We start from the raw sequence: 19,761 nt of genomic DNA, 5'->3' as shown, positions 1-19,761 counted from the left end.
AAAGGAAAGTCCAAAATCAAAAGGCAAAATCAAAAGTCTAAACACATCAAACGAATGGATAACAACTATCTTATTCCTGACTTTGTACAGGCATTTTCTTATGTAGAAAATGTTGGATTGAACCTGGTTTTATAGCTTTTCCTAAAATAATATACTCAAAAATAAATACTCCATATTCACAGTACTCACGTTCGATACGTTCACTTGGAATACCTCTCAGATTAATAACAACAAATACTAATGCTTGACTTCTTAAATTCTAATAATGCTTTTGTAAAAAAAAATTAATAGAAAAAATAATACTTGTTACGAGGAAGTTATAAATTTAGCTTTCAATGAAGATGTATTTCTTACCAAGTAAAGTATTAACATTTATCACATAACAAAGGTATTTTAAATATTGAAAGACACCCTGTGTGTTTTATTATATACTGCAGCTGTGCTTTTTGCGCAGTGAAATTGCATTGACCTTGTATTCATATGTGAGAATGGTTACTAACTGTATATCGCCTTGTGACGGTACATTGCGTTTCCGAAGAAATTTAATTATGAATTATTTTGTGAAATGTTTTATTTATTCTTCATGTACATAAATCCAACATATAGTTTTTATTTTTTCAAAGTAAAAACAAGGTTCAATAAAATGATTTTTTGTATATTTGACTAAATGTATATTTACATCGTACATTTCAACTTACTTAATACAAATCAGTAATTGTAAATGTTAACCTGGTTCTACATTTGCACAAAATCTGTCATAGATTAGGAAACTACAAAACTTGCCATAGATTATGATTGTTAAAACGTTTGCCGTAGATTTCGGATATGTTGACGTAACATTTGCCATAGATGAGGAACCCATCATTGCTTTGAATTGTCTATTCGAAATTGTTTTTTTTTATATTCCTAAGTTTCAATTATACATGCAATATGTTTGTATATATATTTATAAAAATAAAAATAAAATATATGCAATATCTTCTATAGGTGTAATATCACCATTGATTTCTCCTATTAGTCTTTGTTGAATTTGCAGTTTTCAAAAAAATGTGCAGAAACTTATCTTTGTTTTAGATAAAGAAATACTTAGCATGAATTAAATTTTATCCTGTCCAGAACTATAGAATGTATTTTCACATAACATTTTATCGCATATAAGAAAATAACCATAATTGGAAGTTAACTAATCAGACTTCTCCCCTTCTTTTATCTGTATACAAGGTTTAGTCACCTTGTTACCTGAAGATTGCAAAATTTTGTATAGAAATCCCAAATAAAACATAATGGTGTTTTGAAATACCAAAGACATATGTTTATGACACAAAAATGCTTTTACTGCAATAAAATGTAGGATTAATAACATACAACTGTCAAATTCAGGGGAATATTTTTTTCGACCTACTTGTGACAACCGGATGTGACGTACCATGATTTGGTGGTATTACACATACAGAAGACATTATTTCCTTTGAAATATTGGTTATTTCAAGCATTTCCGTCAAGTTCTGTCATAATCAGTTCAAGAGTTTGAGACAAATCTAGTATAATGAAAGACGACATCTACAGCGATTCGAGCAAAATTTTTCGACAAATCCAAACCAAGCCGCACCAAAATAGAATAGAGTATGGACCAATAAATAATCAAATATCTATCTTACCTGCCTACAAACAGTTGAATAGGATAGAGAAGATGATTTCAGGAAGATAAATACCACTTATGGGCCTCTTTGTCGTTTTATAAGGCATTTTTTGGTATTTTTTTTCCTCTCATTTTAGCAAAATTGAAACTTTTCAGGCCATTGAATAAAAACAATGGCATAAAAAAAAAAAAAAAAAATAGTATGGCTTGTTTTGTCACATGATTATTCATGATAGTCCTATTTCAACAAAATTTTCTCATAGAATGTGTTTTGAAGACTCAAACTATACCACTGTCCCCGATTAGTGGGATGGTTGCGATCCCGCTAACATGTTACACCGCCATATTAATTATGTATGTGCCTGTCCCAAGTCAGGAGCCTTTAATCCAGTGGTTGTCATTTGTTTATGCGTTACATATTTGTTTTTCGTTCATTTTTTTCAAATATAAATAAGGCCGTAAGTTTTTCTCGTTTGACTTGTTTTACATTATCTTATCGGACACTTTTTATAGCTGACTATGCGGTATAGGCCTTGCTCATTGTTGAAGGCCGTATGGTGACCTATGGTTGTTAATGTCTTTTTATTTTATTTTTATTCAACAACAAATTGCACATAGTTGTTAATTTCTGTGTAATTTTGGTCTCTTGTGGACAGTTGTCTCATTGGCAATCTTACCACATCTTCTTTTTTATACAATCAACTTAACATATTTTAAGTTTTGTAATATTTCACTCAAATTACAAGAAACTTTAACAAATGATATTACTCTCAAGGTCAAAGGTGCATGTACAGCTTCCCTCATTAGGTGTAATACCACCATTGATTTCACCCTATTAGTCTTTGTTGAAATACAACCGGATGTGACGTACCATGATTTGGTGGTATTACACCTATTTAAATGTGAAAAAAAATATATATTCAATAATATTGCATTCTGAATAAATATGTAATTACGGATTGTTATTTGTATTGTTATCTAAGAAAGTCTTGCTGATTAAAATACTACAATAGGGAACAATTTGATAATGATTGAATTAAGTAGTGCCAACCCTTTGATTATGACCCGTGTATATAGGAAAATCTTTATATACCGGTGGTGAGCCTGTCAAATGTAGAACGTACAGATAAGGTAATTGGTGACAAGTGAATATACTATTGGTATCGGTATCAGATTCGACCCGGAACTTATTAGTTATTGGCAATAATAATTATGTGGAAAACATAAGGGTCTGGGGAGGTGTAATTTTTAATCTACACTATTGTCCTATATTAGCTATATATAAAGTTGAATTCTTTGATTGTCGTTTTTATTCGATGACGGCAGACAAATAGGACCTCGTTATTTTAGTGTTATAGATAGAATATCATGTATATTCGTAAGTATTGCACATTAATAGAAAATTATTGCTTATAGATTTGAAAGTTTTGAATATATATATATATATATAAAAAAACTTTGCATATATATTTGTAAGTTTTGAGAAAAATATTTTAATCGCTATTTTTTTAAATATTGTAATGTGTGAAGTGCTATTGTATGACGTCCATTTTCACTGAACTATCACACGTTTTTGTTTAAGGAAAAGTCGATGCCCACCTCTGGGTGTGGAATTTCTCGCTGCGTTTCAGACTAATTGGTGGCCTTCGCCTATTATCTTCTCTTTGAACGTGTTGATGTATCTTTGACATATTCCCCATTTCCATTCTCAATTCTATTTTGTTGTACAAAACACTTAATGAATTGTTGAAGACTAGATGTGTTTTTATCAATCATATGCCTCGTTGAAAAGGTATCACCCTATCCGAGTTTTGACGATTCGAAGAGAGAGGGAGAGAGAGAGAGAGAGAGCAAATACAGGATCATATTCAAACTTAAATAGTAACATCATTATACTGACTCACTAACAAAACCCTTAGAGCACACGGTAATTGGGTGAATGATTACCTATGAATATATATAAATATATATATAAACAAAAAATAAAATATCAAATTTTGGAAATCGAATATCAAATACGTTACACATATTTCATAAATTTATGATTAAATGAAACGCATTGAACATCATCGCCGCGTGTATCATTAAATGACGTTGCTGTTTTAAACTTAAAATGTAGTTTACCTTTAGTTTTGTATTGCATTTCCTGTTTATTGTATGTTTTTATGTACGTTTTCTCAATTTGATGATCTAGTACAAAACGGAAAGTATTTAGATTTAAAAAAAACAAAAAACCAATCCCACTGCATCTTCACCGGACTGGTCTTTTCAAAAGCCTTTTTGGTGAGTGACATTTTTCAGATTGTCGAGATGTGTATCAGTGCATGTTAATGGTAGATTATAGTTGATTTTAATCCCTTTATTAAACTGAGCCAATCAAGAGATTGGCGTAGTGTTATGACACCTGTCAAAAAAACTTATATTCTGTGCAATACTATATGTTCGTGGAAAGTGAATTATGAACAAACTTAATTACTAGAAAAAAACAAAGTTCAGTATTAAATATTTTTTAATAATAAAAAAGTTATAAATAGTATGAAATTGATTAATTGTTAGTTGTTTAACGACTACGTTATATACTAATGACAAATGGAAGGTGTATAATTTGTTCCGTTCTGTCGTTCACACACACTCTAGAAATACAGTATCGTTTTCTGGGAATTCATTTGCATTCATTAGGTATCAGTTTGTTTGTTAATTTCACGTTGAGAGGAAATCAATCATCTCACACTTTTTAGATAATCATATGTAATTCAATTGGAGAAAAATAGTATACAAAAAAGCATCCCTTGAAAAAACAGTTGTTTTTTAACAATGAAAAATGATCAATCCACAGAAGGCTTCAAAACCGTAAAAGGTCTATCTTTTTCTAATGGTATACATTTCCCCTGTCAATTCGTAAAGGTCTATCTTTTTCTGAAGGTATACATTTCCCCTGTTAATTCGTTTTGCTGGTGGATGGTTCCTTTGGAATCTACAAGTGAATGAAAGTCATTTGAAGTATACAGACATTGTTAACATTTCAGTGTTGTGTCGTTGTTCTCCTCTTATATTTAATAAGTTTCCCTCGGTTTAAGTTTGTTACCCCGATTTTGTTTGTTGTCCATGGATTTATGAGTTTTGAACAGCAGTATATACCGGGAACCATCAACCAGAAAAACGAATTAATAGATGAAATGTATACCTTCAGAAAAAGATAGACCTTTACGAGAAACCCCAGAAACTCTTAAATACACAATGTACAAAAGAAAAACAAAAAGCTTAACTAAGTAAATATGTTGAAACAAGGAATCAACTGCTTGTTAAAAGATGATAATTGAAAGGTCATTACTAATCATAAATATTTCACATTAAAAAAACAATAAAATGAAAATGTTTTTGTCGGAGAAAAAAAAATCCACCAAAAAAAAAAAAAAAAAAAAAACAATAATAAGATTACCATAAATAATAATATTAATCATTGAAATAATAAAAAAATTGATGGATAGTTTCCATTAATACTAGTATATTTTGTGTGCAAGTAAGATATTATATATTAAGATAATTAAATGTAAGTTGAAATGTATCTGTCATACAAAAATATGTTCTTCAATTAGTTACCAACTATTTCAATCGCTTATCAATGTCATCAAAAACATCAAATTTCAAACGTCTACCTGCTTAAGTTTTTGTCCTATACAGCACAATTAAAGTACCAAGCACTATCAAGTTGATCACTTTCACGAAGTATAGTAATCAGTTCCATGTTGGATTTGTAACTTCATCAACTAATCTAAAAGTGTATTGTTTAGCCATGTTTTTCTTTTCTCTCATAATGCGGTATTTTACCTCAGAGTTGAGGAGGTTTACAATGACTGTTCTCCTTGTTTACCTGGTATCCTATGAAAAAAAATTAACGTGGTTGTTAAATTTGATATATATAAAAAAGAAGATGAGGTATGATTGCCAATGAGACAACTATCCACAAAAGACCAAAATGACACAAACATAAACAGTTATAGGTCACCGTACGGCCTTCAACAATGAGCAAAGCCCATACCGCATGTAGTCAGCTATAAAAGGCCCCGATAAGACAATGTAGAACAATTCAAGCGGGAAAACCAACAGCCTTACTTATGTAAAAAAATGAACGAAAAACAAATATGTAAAACATAAACAAACGAAAACCACCGAATTACAAGCTCCTGACTTGGGACAGGCACATGCATAAATAATGTGGCAGGGTTAAACATGTTAACGGGATCCCAACCCTCCTCCTAACCTGGGACAGTGGTATAACAGTACAACATAAGAACGAACTATAAAAATCAGTTGAAAAAAGCTTAACTCATCAAATAGACAACAAATAAAAATGTTATTTTGTGCTGATTGAGATTGTGACAAGGTGATGACTGATGTACCCCTATTTTGACAATTTTACCTATGATGTCGGTTATGTTCACGCATCGTTGTGAATATGATGGAATTTGATACGACTGTCATACAATTCAGAAGTTCGGCGCTATAAAATCAGGTTCAATCCATTATTTTCTACAAACGAAAATGTTTGTACCAAGTCAGGAATATGACAGTCATTGTTCATTTGATTGATGTGTTTATATTTTGTTTTGCGTTTTGAAATTGCCTCAGAGTTTATGTTTTTTTTTGTGATTTTACCTTTTTCTGATACAAGTTCAATATTCTAGGCAAAGTTGACCTCCGTTTAACATGGTAGTTATGTAGCTCGTCAACTGTTTCGTTTTTTTTATACATCTTTAACTCGAAATATTTACCGCCCTCTGGCGGGTCGATAGCCTATCGAGCAATTAAAGTAGCAATCGGAGATAAGACGAAGATCGACAGATAATAACGACTGACATTATTCGGGTTAATACATCTTTGGCTTTCAAATACACGTCTTTGAGCGTTCCTTATGAAAGTAAATTAAAAAAATACTTTGAATGGATGAAAATATTTAATGTTATTTTTATCATTATCATCATTATTTACCTCCTTTTAAACAGCATTTTTTTTTGCGCTTGCCAGGCTGCTACAACAGCTGCTGCAACAGTTACAAGAGAACCAAACAGTGACGGTAACAAAATATTGAGATCTTAAAAAAGATAAAAGATAAATGAAGAAAATCGCCACACAAAAGGTTTTGAGATGGAATAAACATTGCAGAACTAACTAACTATTGTTTTATTGCTTTTGTATTATCTTTGTTGTGACCGAAATCTTTTTTCTGATATGTATCATTTGTAAAATTGCATGAGGATTGGTAGCACGTAAAACATGGTATACACTAGTTATGCAGTATTTTGCCTTGCATAATGTCGACCCTAGCTACGAAATGTGAAAATGAAAGAGAAAATGATTTTATTTTTGTTAAATCATAAACAAAAGTGAGTTAATGAAAAATAATAGGAGTTTAGCATGCATTTTGTTTCACATTAGATAATATAACCCAAAAAAGACATATTTTACTTGCAAGTAAATAATGCAACATCATTGTTTCCTTATTCATCCGATTATCAATTTAAACCACTAGCTCGTTAGTGATTGGTTACGCATTTTTTTTTCGTGTTCTGGTATTTAAAATAAAATAATGACATCGAAAGTAAAAAAAAACCCACTTACCTACACTAGTAGAACTGGTTTCATCGTCCTTATTGTTTTTGTTACCATTATTGACAATCACAATAACTATATCAAGGAAATCTAGATCCATTTGGTGAGCTATTACTTTACATGTCTTACATCCAACCATCTGTATTTTCATTGTTTCCATGTCATGTAAACTTAGTGCTGGATATGTTGAGCCCACTAACGCTAAACAAAGTAAAATAAATGTTTTATTGCTTATATTAACGATAAATTGTAAATTTACACATATTTATTTTCTTTTGTCTTGATTTATCTTTATGTGGATATTTTTAATCTTTGTTTGCTTGTATATCCAGCCTATTGTCATATTGTTTGTTGATAAGTATAAAAGGAGATGTAACAGCAATCGCTCAGAGACCAGACAACATTGATGAAAAAAATTTAAGGTGACCGTACTGTATGTTTATCGACAATACAAAACACCCATATCCGTAAGATATAAGATGTCTCGTATTAAAAATATGCTGAACGAGAAAACATACGGAATGATTTATGCAGCAACAACAAATTTAGTGAAAACAATTAGCACAATAAAAAGCAAAACTCTGCAATCTAAGGAATGATTGTAGGTCCTACCAATAACACGCAAATGATAAATAAATAATGTTTATTATGCTATAATATCAATCAGTACACATTCAATGGATTCAGTGTTTTGAGGTCATTAACAACTCTAGAAGGGATTGTCGTTAATGTATCCAACTTCCTTGTATCTATATAATGAGATATGAGAACATGTGATAAAAGTGTCAATGAGACATCTCTCCATTCAAGTCACAATTTAAAAAAATAAACCATTCTATTCTAGGTCTTCACAACGGAGCCTTTTCTCCAACCGACCAGCAATCAATAAAGAGCGTGTATTGTATCATTTTCATCGGGTGGGGACGTAGTCGGTAAAACCTCTGTAGTCATTTGAGTGCACTGATATTGTCGTCTTTTGTTATTTTCATAGTTGCAACGTTGGCATATGATTAAATCATATGTACTCTTTGCATATGATTTGCACCACGCGACCTAGAACATTTTGATTGAATTACTACCCTTAAATATAATTGAAAATAAAAATTATATCAAATTTACGGATATTCCAGTACTTCACCTACATGGATCTAGGATTAAAATATCGTTGAAAACGGATTTTTACAAATATATCGTCTAATTCTTAGAAAACTGCGAGCATTTTCACTGTAGAATCAATAATCAAGTTTTTAAAAACATTTTGTCTAAAATTTAAGAAATGAGGTAAGATATTAGATGTTTGTTGATAAATTAAACGTGCAAGTTGTTACCCTAGATACAAACAAGTTATGAACAACATTTTCTTTAATTTATCATGTTTATATTTCTAATTTGGATTATACCGTAGAGTTTAATAACTTGTAAAACACTCTTTGATTTCAGGTATGTGTGTGATATATTTTAGTTTAATGACAGAGTGTGGGTGTTTAACGCTCTTTTTAGCACTATGGGATATATATACAGATTATCTACAGAGAACCATTGTCATTGTTGTAGAATATGTAAGTTGAAAACCGCGCGAATGTACAGTAATCTTCGGTAACACTGAAGATGGATGATTTGGACTGTAGAATAAGATCTCTAACATAGATACTTTCTCCTGACAAAATTCATAGTTCATTGAGAAATCTTGTTTATCGTCACATCTTAATATTTTCTCTGTAACAAGCTGAAAAAGTAAACTTAACATTATAAGACAAATACACAGTCCAGTGACATGATGTGTATTGAATTAACATCAAATAATGTTTTCCTATGTTACCAATGTGACGACCAATTCACCGAAGAAATTAGAATTAATAAAGAAAATATGTTTATACGAAAGTACAAACCAAGCCTAAACAGTAAAACAAATTTCGTTGTAGAAGGGTCTAAATACAACACAAACAAAAGACCACAAAAAGTGAAAAAAGTATATTTAAACAAAACGCATTTGACTAACAGTTCGAACAACTGATGTTCTTAAACCCTGATATAGAGAGATATTTTAAAAATACTCATTGACTTACCATACTTTGATTTGCATACAGTAATATTGACTGGTCTTTGTGACGAATATCCAAATTCCATCCTCTTAGAATAAGTGTATCATTTCTGCCACAATGTAATGCTATATCAGACATTTTAAAGCACATGCCGGATAAACTGTAATTGTTGTTTATAAAGTTCACACCAATGAGATAAAGTGAACAGGGAGGGTTGACATGCTGACCATTGGATCTGATTTGGAATGTTTTCTGATCTTGTGTAAGTGCAAAGACGCCACACATGCTCGTATTGTCAAATCTACCTACAGAAACTGAAATTAGAGTAAAATGTTATATAATGCAATATGTTTCGTGCAATTGTGAACCATTTAAAACATGATACTTTTCTTACTACGATGTCGGATAAACAAGCTACTTGACGCTAGGTAGAACCAGGTTTTACCGACCATCCTCATTTATATGTTACTCTAACAAATCATCAAACTTTAAACGTGTTCAGATTTGATCTTGCCGGCTGAAGGAAAAATACAAGGGTCGAACGGTAGAGTCGGGAAGATTTCTATGAAATCTTAATTCACATACTCCTGAAAAGGTTGACCTACTTTTTTGATTTTATTTGTTTTATAGCTTTTAATGTTCTATTGATCCCCTTTCATTTGATATTGATAGTTTGCTTCCTTGTTGTACTGATATCACACTGTACCGGTTGAGGGAGATATTTTTTCTCCAGGAATCATGTGTAATTCAGCAAAATTCTTAGTGTGTTCTTTCTAAGTCAGGAGCATGTAGTGTGGTGCTTGTCGCTTGCTTTGTGTTCTCATATATTTTGCATTATCTGTATAGTACATCAACCAATTTTGTATCAATTCTTTTACATTATTCAGTTTGTGGCCGTTATATAGCGTACTATACTGTAATGATGCAATGTTGATGTTAAAAGTCGTATTATGATCAAAAGTTTTTAACTTATACGTCATTCAGTATCTTGTGGGAGGCCGTCTCATTTGTCTGTCGTATCAAATGTTTTTTTCGTTTTATAGTATACATAAAAAACATCAAACAAAAATACTAATTTAAATAAAAATAAAATTGGTGATTTTTATAAGAGACATATAAGAGACATATACAAACGCCTGACTATAACAACCATACAGACGGTTTGAAACCAACTGAACTATTTCTGACATGGCACAGATATGTTTCGAAAAGAGTTAAATATTAGTTTTCAGTGAATTATGTGTATACATTTTTATTTATTTATCGGAGCATGTGATACCAATAACACAAATTTAGCGTGCGTGTCTAAAGTTTGTTAATTAAGGGCATATGTTACAGTTACAGGGGAGGTAATGACGTTGCTAACGTAAAATGTTTTGCTCGCGACCTCAAACTGTGATAAATCAGGAAAAGATGCATTTAACGACTGATTTTTATCATTCAAACTTAGTTAACTTTTTAACGAATTCATGGACCCCTCTTTTTTTAAAATGACATTCATTTTGATTAATATTAAACTTATATAAAAGTGAACATATAAATAATTGACATAAAACAGCTTGTGTTATCCTTTAAAATAAAAAAGTTGTGCATTTCTTTCGTCCAAAAATTTGAGTATTGAGCAAATATCTGAAATTTTGACCTCATTTAACTAAACACATGTAGCACATGAAGGTATCATTTTTATTAAATATTTGAGTTAAGCAAGTAAAAAAAGCCTACATGTTTTGAAAGGAAATGACGAAATAATATACAAAAAGTGGTGCACACTGAATAACAAGCGAAGCGAGTTATTTCAAAGTGTGCACCACATTTTTTATTATTTTGATGATTCCTCATAATTTAATTCTAATTCTATTTTAAACCGGGGTAAAACATAAATGATGACATCACGGTCGAATGACTAAATTATGTCTATAAGCTGATAGAAAAAACACTGTCAGCCAATCATAAGAAGAGATTAATTATTGTTAAATAACATTTTATTGTTAAGGAAAATTTACCGATTCATTCTATGTTCTTATTGACTTACTGTGTCATGCAAATTTTCAGTATGACTTACCATTTGTATGTGTAGAATATATAGCTTCTGTGAGGCCAAGGGTTGTACTAATCCACAACACATTAAAACAAAAACCTGTGAACACCATTTTCGAATCTTTAATAAAATAAACCTAAGTTCTACAAAATAAAGGTGCTTTTGTTAGTTATTTTTGTAACTTCATGTAATATTATCCTTTTTTTATTTTTTCATCAAACCATGACATTACATATTTATAGAATACGGAAAAGACAGTGATACACTTGCATATTGGGGAAGAGGAAAGACGATATTCAAAATAATGTTTCAACAAAAGAAAAATTTAGTTTTTCAAACAGAAAAAAACCCCAAAAAACAAGGAAAATGATCAAGTTATCAATCAAATGCCCTTACTCAAAACAAATCGCAACACAATAACTAAAGAGAAGCGACGAAAAGACAAATAGGAGTATTAAAATAACTTCAAAGATGATTAAAAATTGTATCCTAACTACCCTATTACTAGGATTATTGTGGTTATTGTCATATTTTCGTTAGTCGTGAATGAGAGGAAATGTAAAATCTGCAAGTCACACAAAAAATATGTAACATTCACTATAATCAGTCTTTGTTAACTTTTAATCCAATGACTCAGGTATAAAATTATGCAATTTTAAGTTACTCAGTTGGCCGAAAAATCTAATGATATTAATTATACATATATATAAAAGCGTTATAGTAAACTGATCTTTTTAAATTTTCACAATGTTTATACTTTTTCTTGTCATGTTAATAAGATATTTGGATTAAAATTGGCTTTCAATAATGACAACTTAAACGTGATTTAACTTGTCGAACTGACTTTAAATACTACGAAAGCTAATACTATCAAACAACACTGTCCTTTCCTGGATCTTAATATTCATATCGTCAACTGGAAGCTCAATACCAAAATGTATGATTCAATAGATAAATTTTCTTTTCCTTTTGTTAATTATCCATTTTTAGTTGGAAACGTTTCCTTGTCACCATTTTATGGCGTTGATATATCTTGTTCGATTAGGTCGTATATGCTACAACGTGTTTTGATTTTAACGAAAGAAGTCATAAACTAGTAAAAACATGTAATTAATTTTATCATCGTTCCAAGGATATTTTTGGTAAATATAAATCAACATGCAGATCTTATACGTTCAGGTATTTCTTTTATGATAACCTTCTTTACAAAGCACAAAAATGTCGTCACTCATCCCAAAAGTTAACCAAACATTTGAACATACTTATTCAGAAGGAATAAAGTTGTTTGGTCATTAAGGATTGCATATTTTGGTATATAAATATTGATTCCATTATAGAGTCTTTGCATCGGAAATAGACACATCTATTATAAAACTAAATGTTGCAATGACAACATTTAGTTTTATGAGTTTATGTTTTTCTTATATAAGTTATGATAATACTAAACCCTGCATGGATGGGATTGTCTTTGATTTTCGTACGATGGAGACACAATCTTTCAATCAGTTTAATTGAGGTATCGAGCTGGCAGGTCAGTAACTGCTAGTAGTCCTTTGTTGATTTATGTATAATTTTCATTTTTTTATGTTGCCTTTTTTGAAATCGTGCACGGACATTTTAAAACTGAGTTTACTGTGCGTTTTTGCTCTGTGTTTCTTTATTCTTCATTGGCTTGTTGTATAGGGGAGAAGTGAGATCACACACACATCCCTGCTGCACGTGTGCATATGTCAGAAGTCAGAAGCATATGACCTATATCTGTATGTTTTTTAATTAAAGTTCATTTATATGTTTTGGAATTAAGTATGACGTTAATTTTTACTGAACGAATACACATTTTTATTAAGGCTCCAGCCTAGTCCCACCTCCTGGTGGGAAAATGTCTCGCTGCGATGCAGACCCATTAGTGGCCTTTGTTTTGTTATCTGCTCTTTGGTCGGGATGTTGTGTCTTTTGCATATTCCCCATTTGGAATCTCAATTTTATTTCACAAATTTCACTTTCACGATTGAACAAAAACACATAGATTACTTTCTATATAGTTTTAACGAATGCCCCTTTTAAAATGTAATAAAAATAAAAAAATCCAAAATTAACAGTACTTACGTTTGATACGTTCACTTGTGATACTGTAGCTCTCAGATTAATAATAACACATACTAATGTTTAACTACTTAAATCTCAATGCTTTTGAAAAGAATAATTTAATAGAAAAACATTTGTTACGAGGAAGATATAAATATAGCATTCTCAGGAAAAAAACAATGTAAATGTTTTTTTTACCAGGTAAATCATTACATTAATCACATAAAAAAGGTATTTTAAATGTTGAAAGACACCTTGTGTATCATATACTGCAGCTGGGCTATTTGCGCAGTGAAATTGCATTGACCTTGTATTTATATGCGAGAAATGTTTACTAACTGTATATCGCCTTGTGACGGGACAATGAGTTTCCGAAGAAATTTAATTATGACGCCACTAAAACATACAGGTTCGCGGCAATTTTACGTTGTCCACTTCAAGTTAAAAAAAAATATGTGTTGTACTCTATATATGTCATTGGAACAGTTTTAGCAGTTGCAGTATATGCAGAATAACCATATATAGCTCCGATAAAATGCATTTTATTTGTACTGGGCTCAAAAGAGGTAGAAATGATAGACAGAGATTCTCTTGCTATCAGTTTCCAAGTCTTGTTCAAATACAAAAATATTTTGATAATGTTTTTATTTATTCTTTATAAACATAAATCTAACTTATAGTTTCACTTTTTCAGAGTAAAAACAAGGTTCAATAAAATGAACGGGTATGCATTTTTTGACTATGCTTTTATATGTACTAGATCAAATGAATTTGTTTTCCAAAAGATAACTGATTATCTGGACAAGAAGCAGAAATGTCATTCATACTAAAATTTCTTTAAGAGTTACATGTTTTGAACGTTAATTAATTAAAAATTACACACATCTATATTGTACATTGATGACTAAAGGAGAATGTTCACAAATAGTAGAGGTGGTCGTAAAAACAAAGTGTTATCCCATTTTTGTGAAAATAAAGTCGAAATCATATTAAAACAATACGTTTTGCACTTCTTATATGTATGATTAACCTTTAGATTTTGTTTTCCATTTACATATATGACATTGATATAAACCATTTATGATTCTACCTTTCAAAAACATATGCTCTGGCACGAAATGCTAGTTTTTTTTTATTCTGCAAAGTATGTCTTGTCTAATAGATAATCCAAATCATTGATGTAATCAAGACGGTCTTTCAAAATATATATAAAAATAATATTATATGTTATACAGGTCTCAGACAGGGTATATACTGTGACATTCTCTCGGCTTAAGGCGAAGGCGAAGGGGATATAAGACCTAAGCCGGGAATGTCACACACAGTATATACCCTTTCTGAGACCTGAATTACACATATATTACGGATTACCCCTGACTTAATGTTATTTTCCAGTGCAAGTATTTGTTGACAACACATATATGTTGAAAAAAACTAGCTGATATGTTCGGCATACGTGACGGATTTTCTTATTTGCTGTGAACATAATTTTATCGTGTATGTAATAATTTATACTAACACTTTCAGCATTAAATTTAAGTATTAAAAGTATAAATTGCGTGATTTTGTATTAAAAATGTATTATTTACTGACGCACGTCATTATTTTCCCTCTGACAGTCCCAAAGCTTTTGACAACGTCACATAGTAACCAGTGTTATGATGACGTTTTTGAGGTTCCAATAGGGAATAAAAACGTCGTATATACCCCGGCAGTTTCCCGAATACATACTGACATCTCTGTGTTGTTATCCAATCACAAACCTCGACACATTTGTAATCCGCAATATATTCCATTCCGACCTTTGACACATTCTGTTAAAGCATGAGCATTAGTTGACAGGTCATAACACACTGCAAATTTCATATTCATTAACGAACTTTGTTCAATTTACAAATTATCCTCTCTGTAATTTATTAGAAAGATCAATTGTCCAGCATATTTATTAATCGCTGTTGTTAATCCAAAAAAAAAAAAAATATTTGGAACTTGGTTTTATTTACAAATTATCGTCGTGGTAATTTATTAGACAGATTAATTGTCCTGCATAATGATTGCTATTGTTAATAAAAAAAATATAGAATATTTTCGAATTTGGTTTTATTTACAAATTATCGACGTGAAAGTTTATTAGACAGATTAAATGTACTGCATATTGATTGCTATTGTTAATCCAAAAATATAAAACTAATAAGAACTTGGTTTGATTGACAAATTATAGTCGAAATAATTTATATGACAGGAAAATTGTCTTACATATTGATCGCTATTGTTAATCCAAAAAGCATAAACTTAACAAGAACTTAGGCAAAGTGTATATCAGCTCGGGGTAAGATATTCAGTAGATATAATTAGTAAACATGTTTTTAAGGAGTAGGTCCGGTAAGGACTCATTTTAGCCTCACATTTCAGTTTCATCTGACGAAAGATTTTTGACCACTTTTTAAACACTAAAGTGTCTATTTCACTTGATTCAATTAGTTTTTGTGAAAGATTTTAACAAATTTAGTCATTAAAAACGATCCGTTTCAAGCTCAAATATGAAAAATCTCTCAAATATGCCACAAAACGTAACTTTTCAGATGGTTTTTGTCAAAAATGAAAGTGGCCGCATCCGTGTTCATCCACAACCTTTATATATGTTATGTTTTATTATAAAATACAACTTACATTTCAATATGAAGAATGAACACGAATGCGGCCACTTTCGTTTTTCACGGAAACCGTCTAAATTTTGACTAAAATGATAGAATTTTGAAGATTTCAGTAATTTCAGTAAACAACCCGATAGATGTGCATTGTTTTGTCTAAAACAGCCCATATTTATGTAGCAGAAGCATTCAACTGTCCAATAAATAACTAAAAGTTCACATTTTAACAATTTTGTAAAACTGCCATATTTTGGGGCCAAAAAGGGGTCTTACCGTACCTACTCCTTTTACGATTTTCTTCGTTATTTTATGTTATATCTAATATTGCGTAGACCTACATCTAAATATGCAACCTCCATCATCGTGCAAGGCTCTGTCAGACTTAAAACGAAATACCAACTAAAAATTGTTAAATGTAGATCAACGTGTCCGGTTTAATCATTTCAAAATGAAACACAATTTTTTTCGTAGACGTGAAGAGAAATTAGATTAATCATTGATTGCAGACAATTTAAATTCATCGATATAATGGATTTGTTTTAATTTTTCAATTTAAGTTATTACAAACGCCATATTAGATACGATGTTTTTGATTATTGGAAATAAAACTTCGCAAGGAATCCTCAGTGACAAGCCTTATAATGCCGACAGACAAACTTCAATTTATCGCATTATTTACATGTACATTTGTAGGGTACATGTATTTTAATAGATCAGGCCTTCAAACCTAAACTTAAACTACCGGTTAACCAAATAATTGGTCGAACGATTTTCCGAGTAACTTGTTAGACAAAACTGTACGATTCGACAACACTTATCCTAACAAATTCAACACGAACAACTCCGAAAGCTGACATCTCTTGTTTCTTAATTCTTAACTTTTAAATAATTATGTTTTCCAAAGAGGAGTACGCCAGAGCATGGGCAAAACGAGAAATTGAACATGTTCTACAAATGAATTATCCCTAAATTGACAAAAAATGTCTCGACAGTGAAAGGGGTTTTTCAGAAATACTGTGAAACTGTTTAATTGCGGAGTGGTGAAAACCCTGTATACCACCTTTTGTGTGTGAAATAAAAAAAAATCGTTTACAAAAAATAGTCAATATAAAAATGCAAGCATACGATATAAATGAATTGAATAAGAAATTTATCTGGAATATGAAATAAACGGTAATTTCGGAACTAGAAGATATGACGCATGAGACGATCTATTTTTTTAATTATAAACTTCCCCAAACTTAATTTGCAGCAATAATGAAATTGAGAATGGAAATGGGGAATGTGTCAAGCAGACAACAACCCGATCTTAGAGCAGACAACACCTTCAGCTGGCCCATAAACAAATATGTATCTTACTTATAAAAACATTTCCCATTCATTCGGGTTTCAACCCTCAGATTCTACTCAGGAATTATAAAACGTCAATAGATGTATATAAACGTCCTGTTCTTGTCATAAAAAGTTTTTTTGAAAGATCAAAAGATCCTTTTTGTAGATAGTCCTTGTCAACGTCCCGAATTAAATGTGATGGTCTTGAAGTATAGAATCTAGGCAATTATATTGTGTATTATCCTAATTACTTGTGTTATCATTATTTGTGTTTGTCATCGTATATTTGTAACCTTTAAGGTTTAGTCCATATTTGATAATATACCTTTCGGGTGTCTCAGTACTTGTATCTCCCACCATTGTGTAGTTGTGCTATGGTCAAGTTTGTATTTTTGTCATTCATTTCTCCTATGCAATTTGTCTATAGAGTTTCTATATAACGCTTGTTTGTTTTATGATTAAATTACAATTGTGTCTGCTGTCATGAATATAAGAAGGATATTTATTAACTAAATTACACATTTTTTTACACTGCAAAAGTACCTAAATTCCATTATTTGCAAAAGGTTTCTTTGGACAAGTCATTATCAGGTTATAAGTGTTACAAAGTGTTGTAGTACATAGAACATATAGTTTAGTAGTGAAACAATGGCTTGAAGACGAAATAAATCTACACTCAAAAAAAGTTCTGTTCAGCTTCGAAAACCAGTACATGCTAATCAGCGCTCCCTGTAAAGAAATAGCTAAAAGTACGTAAAGATGGTTTTAAATTCAACTAAATATGACATAAATATAAAAGTTATAAAAACTTTAAAGTTTCAATAAATACCCCACAAAAAAGTCTTTAAATTGAGCATGTGTAGTCTCTGCATACGTAATTCAATATGCCAAAACATAAATTATGTCATTACAAAAAAGTTGACCCTTAGTCTTAAACATGAAAACATAACTAAAAACCGTAAGCTTAGAAAAATGTGATTACAAATCCCCCTTATAATTTTTTTTTTTCTGAATGAGCCTATGATTTCGATTTGATGCATACTCTCTCAGGGCACCGTCACTGTTGAACCATCATCACTGGATATACCATGAAGCATAGAAACAATGATAACATGAAGCATAGTTTCTAATCCACGTTCAATAAACAATAATTCGCCGCTATTCGCCGTACAGTTTTTGTGCTTTATATACATAAAGCTTTCTGTATACAAAGTAGTTTATTTCGAAGTGAGTGTTGTATAAGCTTAAATATAATATACCTTTGATACCTTTGATATGGGTTATGTTCTTCTCGTATATTTTATGATGGTATGATAATAAACTTCTAACGAGAAGAATTGTGTTTGATTTTTATATAATGAAGACATAATGTTTCAAACATTTTAATTGAGGTCTGGAGTTGGCATGAACGTAAATGCTAGTAGTCTTTTGTTAATGTATGTATCGTTGTCATGTGGACTACTTTCTTTTTTCACCTATTCTGACATCGGACTCGGACTTCTTTTAAAAGAGGGACGAAAGATACCAAAGGGACAGTCAAACTCGTAAATCTAAAACAAACTGACAACGCCATGGCTAAAAATGAAAAAAGACAAACAGAAAAAACAATAGTACACATGAAACAACATAGAAAACTAAAGAATAAACAACACGAACCCCACCAAAAACTAGGGGTGATCTCAGGTGCTCCGGAAAGGTAAGCAGATCCTGCTCCACATGCGGCACCCGTCGTGTTGCTTATGTGATTACAAATCCGATAAATAGTCTAATTTGGTAGGTCAAATTCATGAAAGGGAAGGGGATTGTAGTTACGACGTAAGGAACATATCCGATATCATTTGTAAAACGGTTATTCCATAACGGTCAACCAACTCGTGATGGCGTCCGTAAAATTTACGAAGGGATGATTTCAACTTCACCATTTGGAACTCTTGGTTTAATAGCTTCCTTGTGAGCAGTAATCCTCTATCAAGAAAATCATGATAGGAAATGCAAGCACGGGAATATCGTATCAATTGGGAGATATATACCCCGTATGCAGGTGCTGCTGGAATGTGCTACTTAGAAATGGAAAGTTCACAATTTGAAAGCTGAAATCATCTCTTTTGTCGTAAAGTTTTGTCTTCAACCGACCCTCATTGTCAATTTCTAGATGTAAGTCAAGATATGAAGCCGACTTAACTGTATCTGTAGTATCCTTTATCTCCAATTCGATGGGATAGATGCGATCCACATAGTCACCAAATTTTGAATTGTTTAGTGAAAGAACGCAATCTGAATTTGTCTGTGCGTATTACTGTGGGTTTCCTTATTATACATGGGCTAGAATTAAAGACGAGGGTTGAGATCTCATAAAACAATTTC

General features: G+C 31.2%; 1 protein-coding gene across 1 annotated transcript; it reads right to left on the bottom strand.

Annotated features, from left to right (window-relative positions):
* Window positions 1-70: 70 nt before the first annotated feature.
* Window positions 71-13,458, bottom strand: LOC139526674 (uncharacterized). The gene is made up of 6 exons (XM_071321836.1): window positions 13,436-13,458; window positions 11,354-11,472; window positions 9,316-9,605; window positions 8,822-8,975; window positions 7,259-7,450; window positions 71-141 (listed from the first exon to the last, which is right to left on the bottom strand). Exons 2-6 carry the CDS (start codon window positions 11,439-11,441, stop codon window positions 71-73), a joined length of 795 nt encoding a protein of 264 aa, XP_071177937.1. The 5' UTR covers window positions 11,442-11,472; window positions 13,436-13,458.
* Between the last annotated feature and the right edge of the window lie 6,303 nt (window positions 13,459-19,761).

Source organism: Mytilus edulis, chromosome 6 (assembly GCF_963676685.1).
Source record: "Mytilus edulis chromosome 6, xbMytEdul2.2, whole genome shotgun sequence".
In the NCBI taxonomy this organism is placed as follows: Eukaryota; Metazoa; Mollusca; class Bivalvia; order Mytilida; family Mytilidae; genus Mytilus; species Mytilus edulis.
This window is presented reverse-complemented; position numbering and strand designations above follow the sequence as displayed.

Coding starts and splice junctions, on each gene's coding strand:
- LOC139526674 (XM_071321836.1), bottom strand. CDS start 11,441: ATGGTGTTCACAGGTTTTTGTTTTAATGTGTTGTGGATTAGTACAACC. Junction 9,606..11,353: donor ATATTCTACACATACAAATG/GTAAGTCATACT, acceptor CTCTAATTTCAG/TTTCTGTAGGTAGATTTGAC. Junction 7,451..8,821: donor GATTACTGTACATTCGCGCG/GTTTTCAACTTA, acceptor TACTTTGTTTAG/CGTTAGTGGGCTCAACATAT.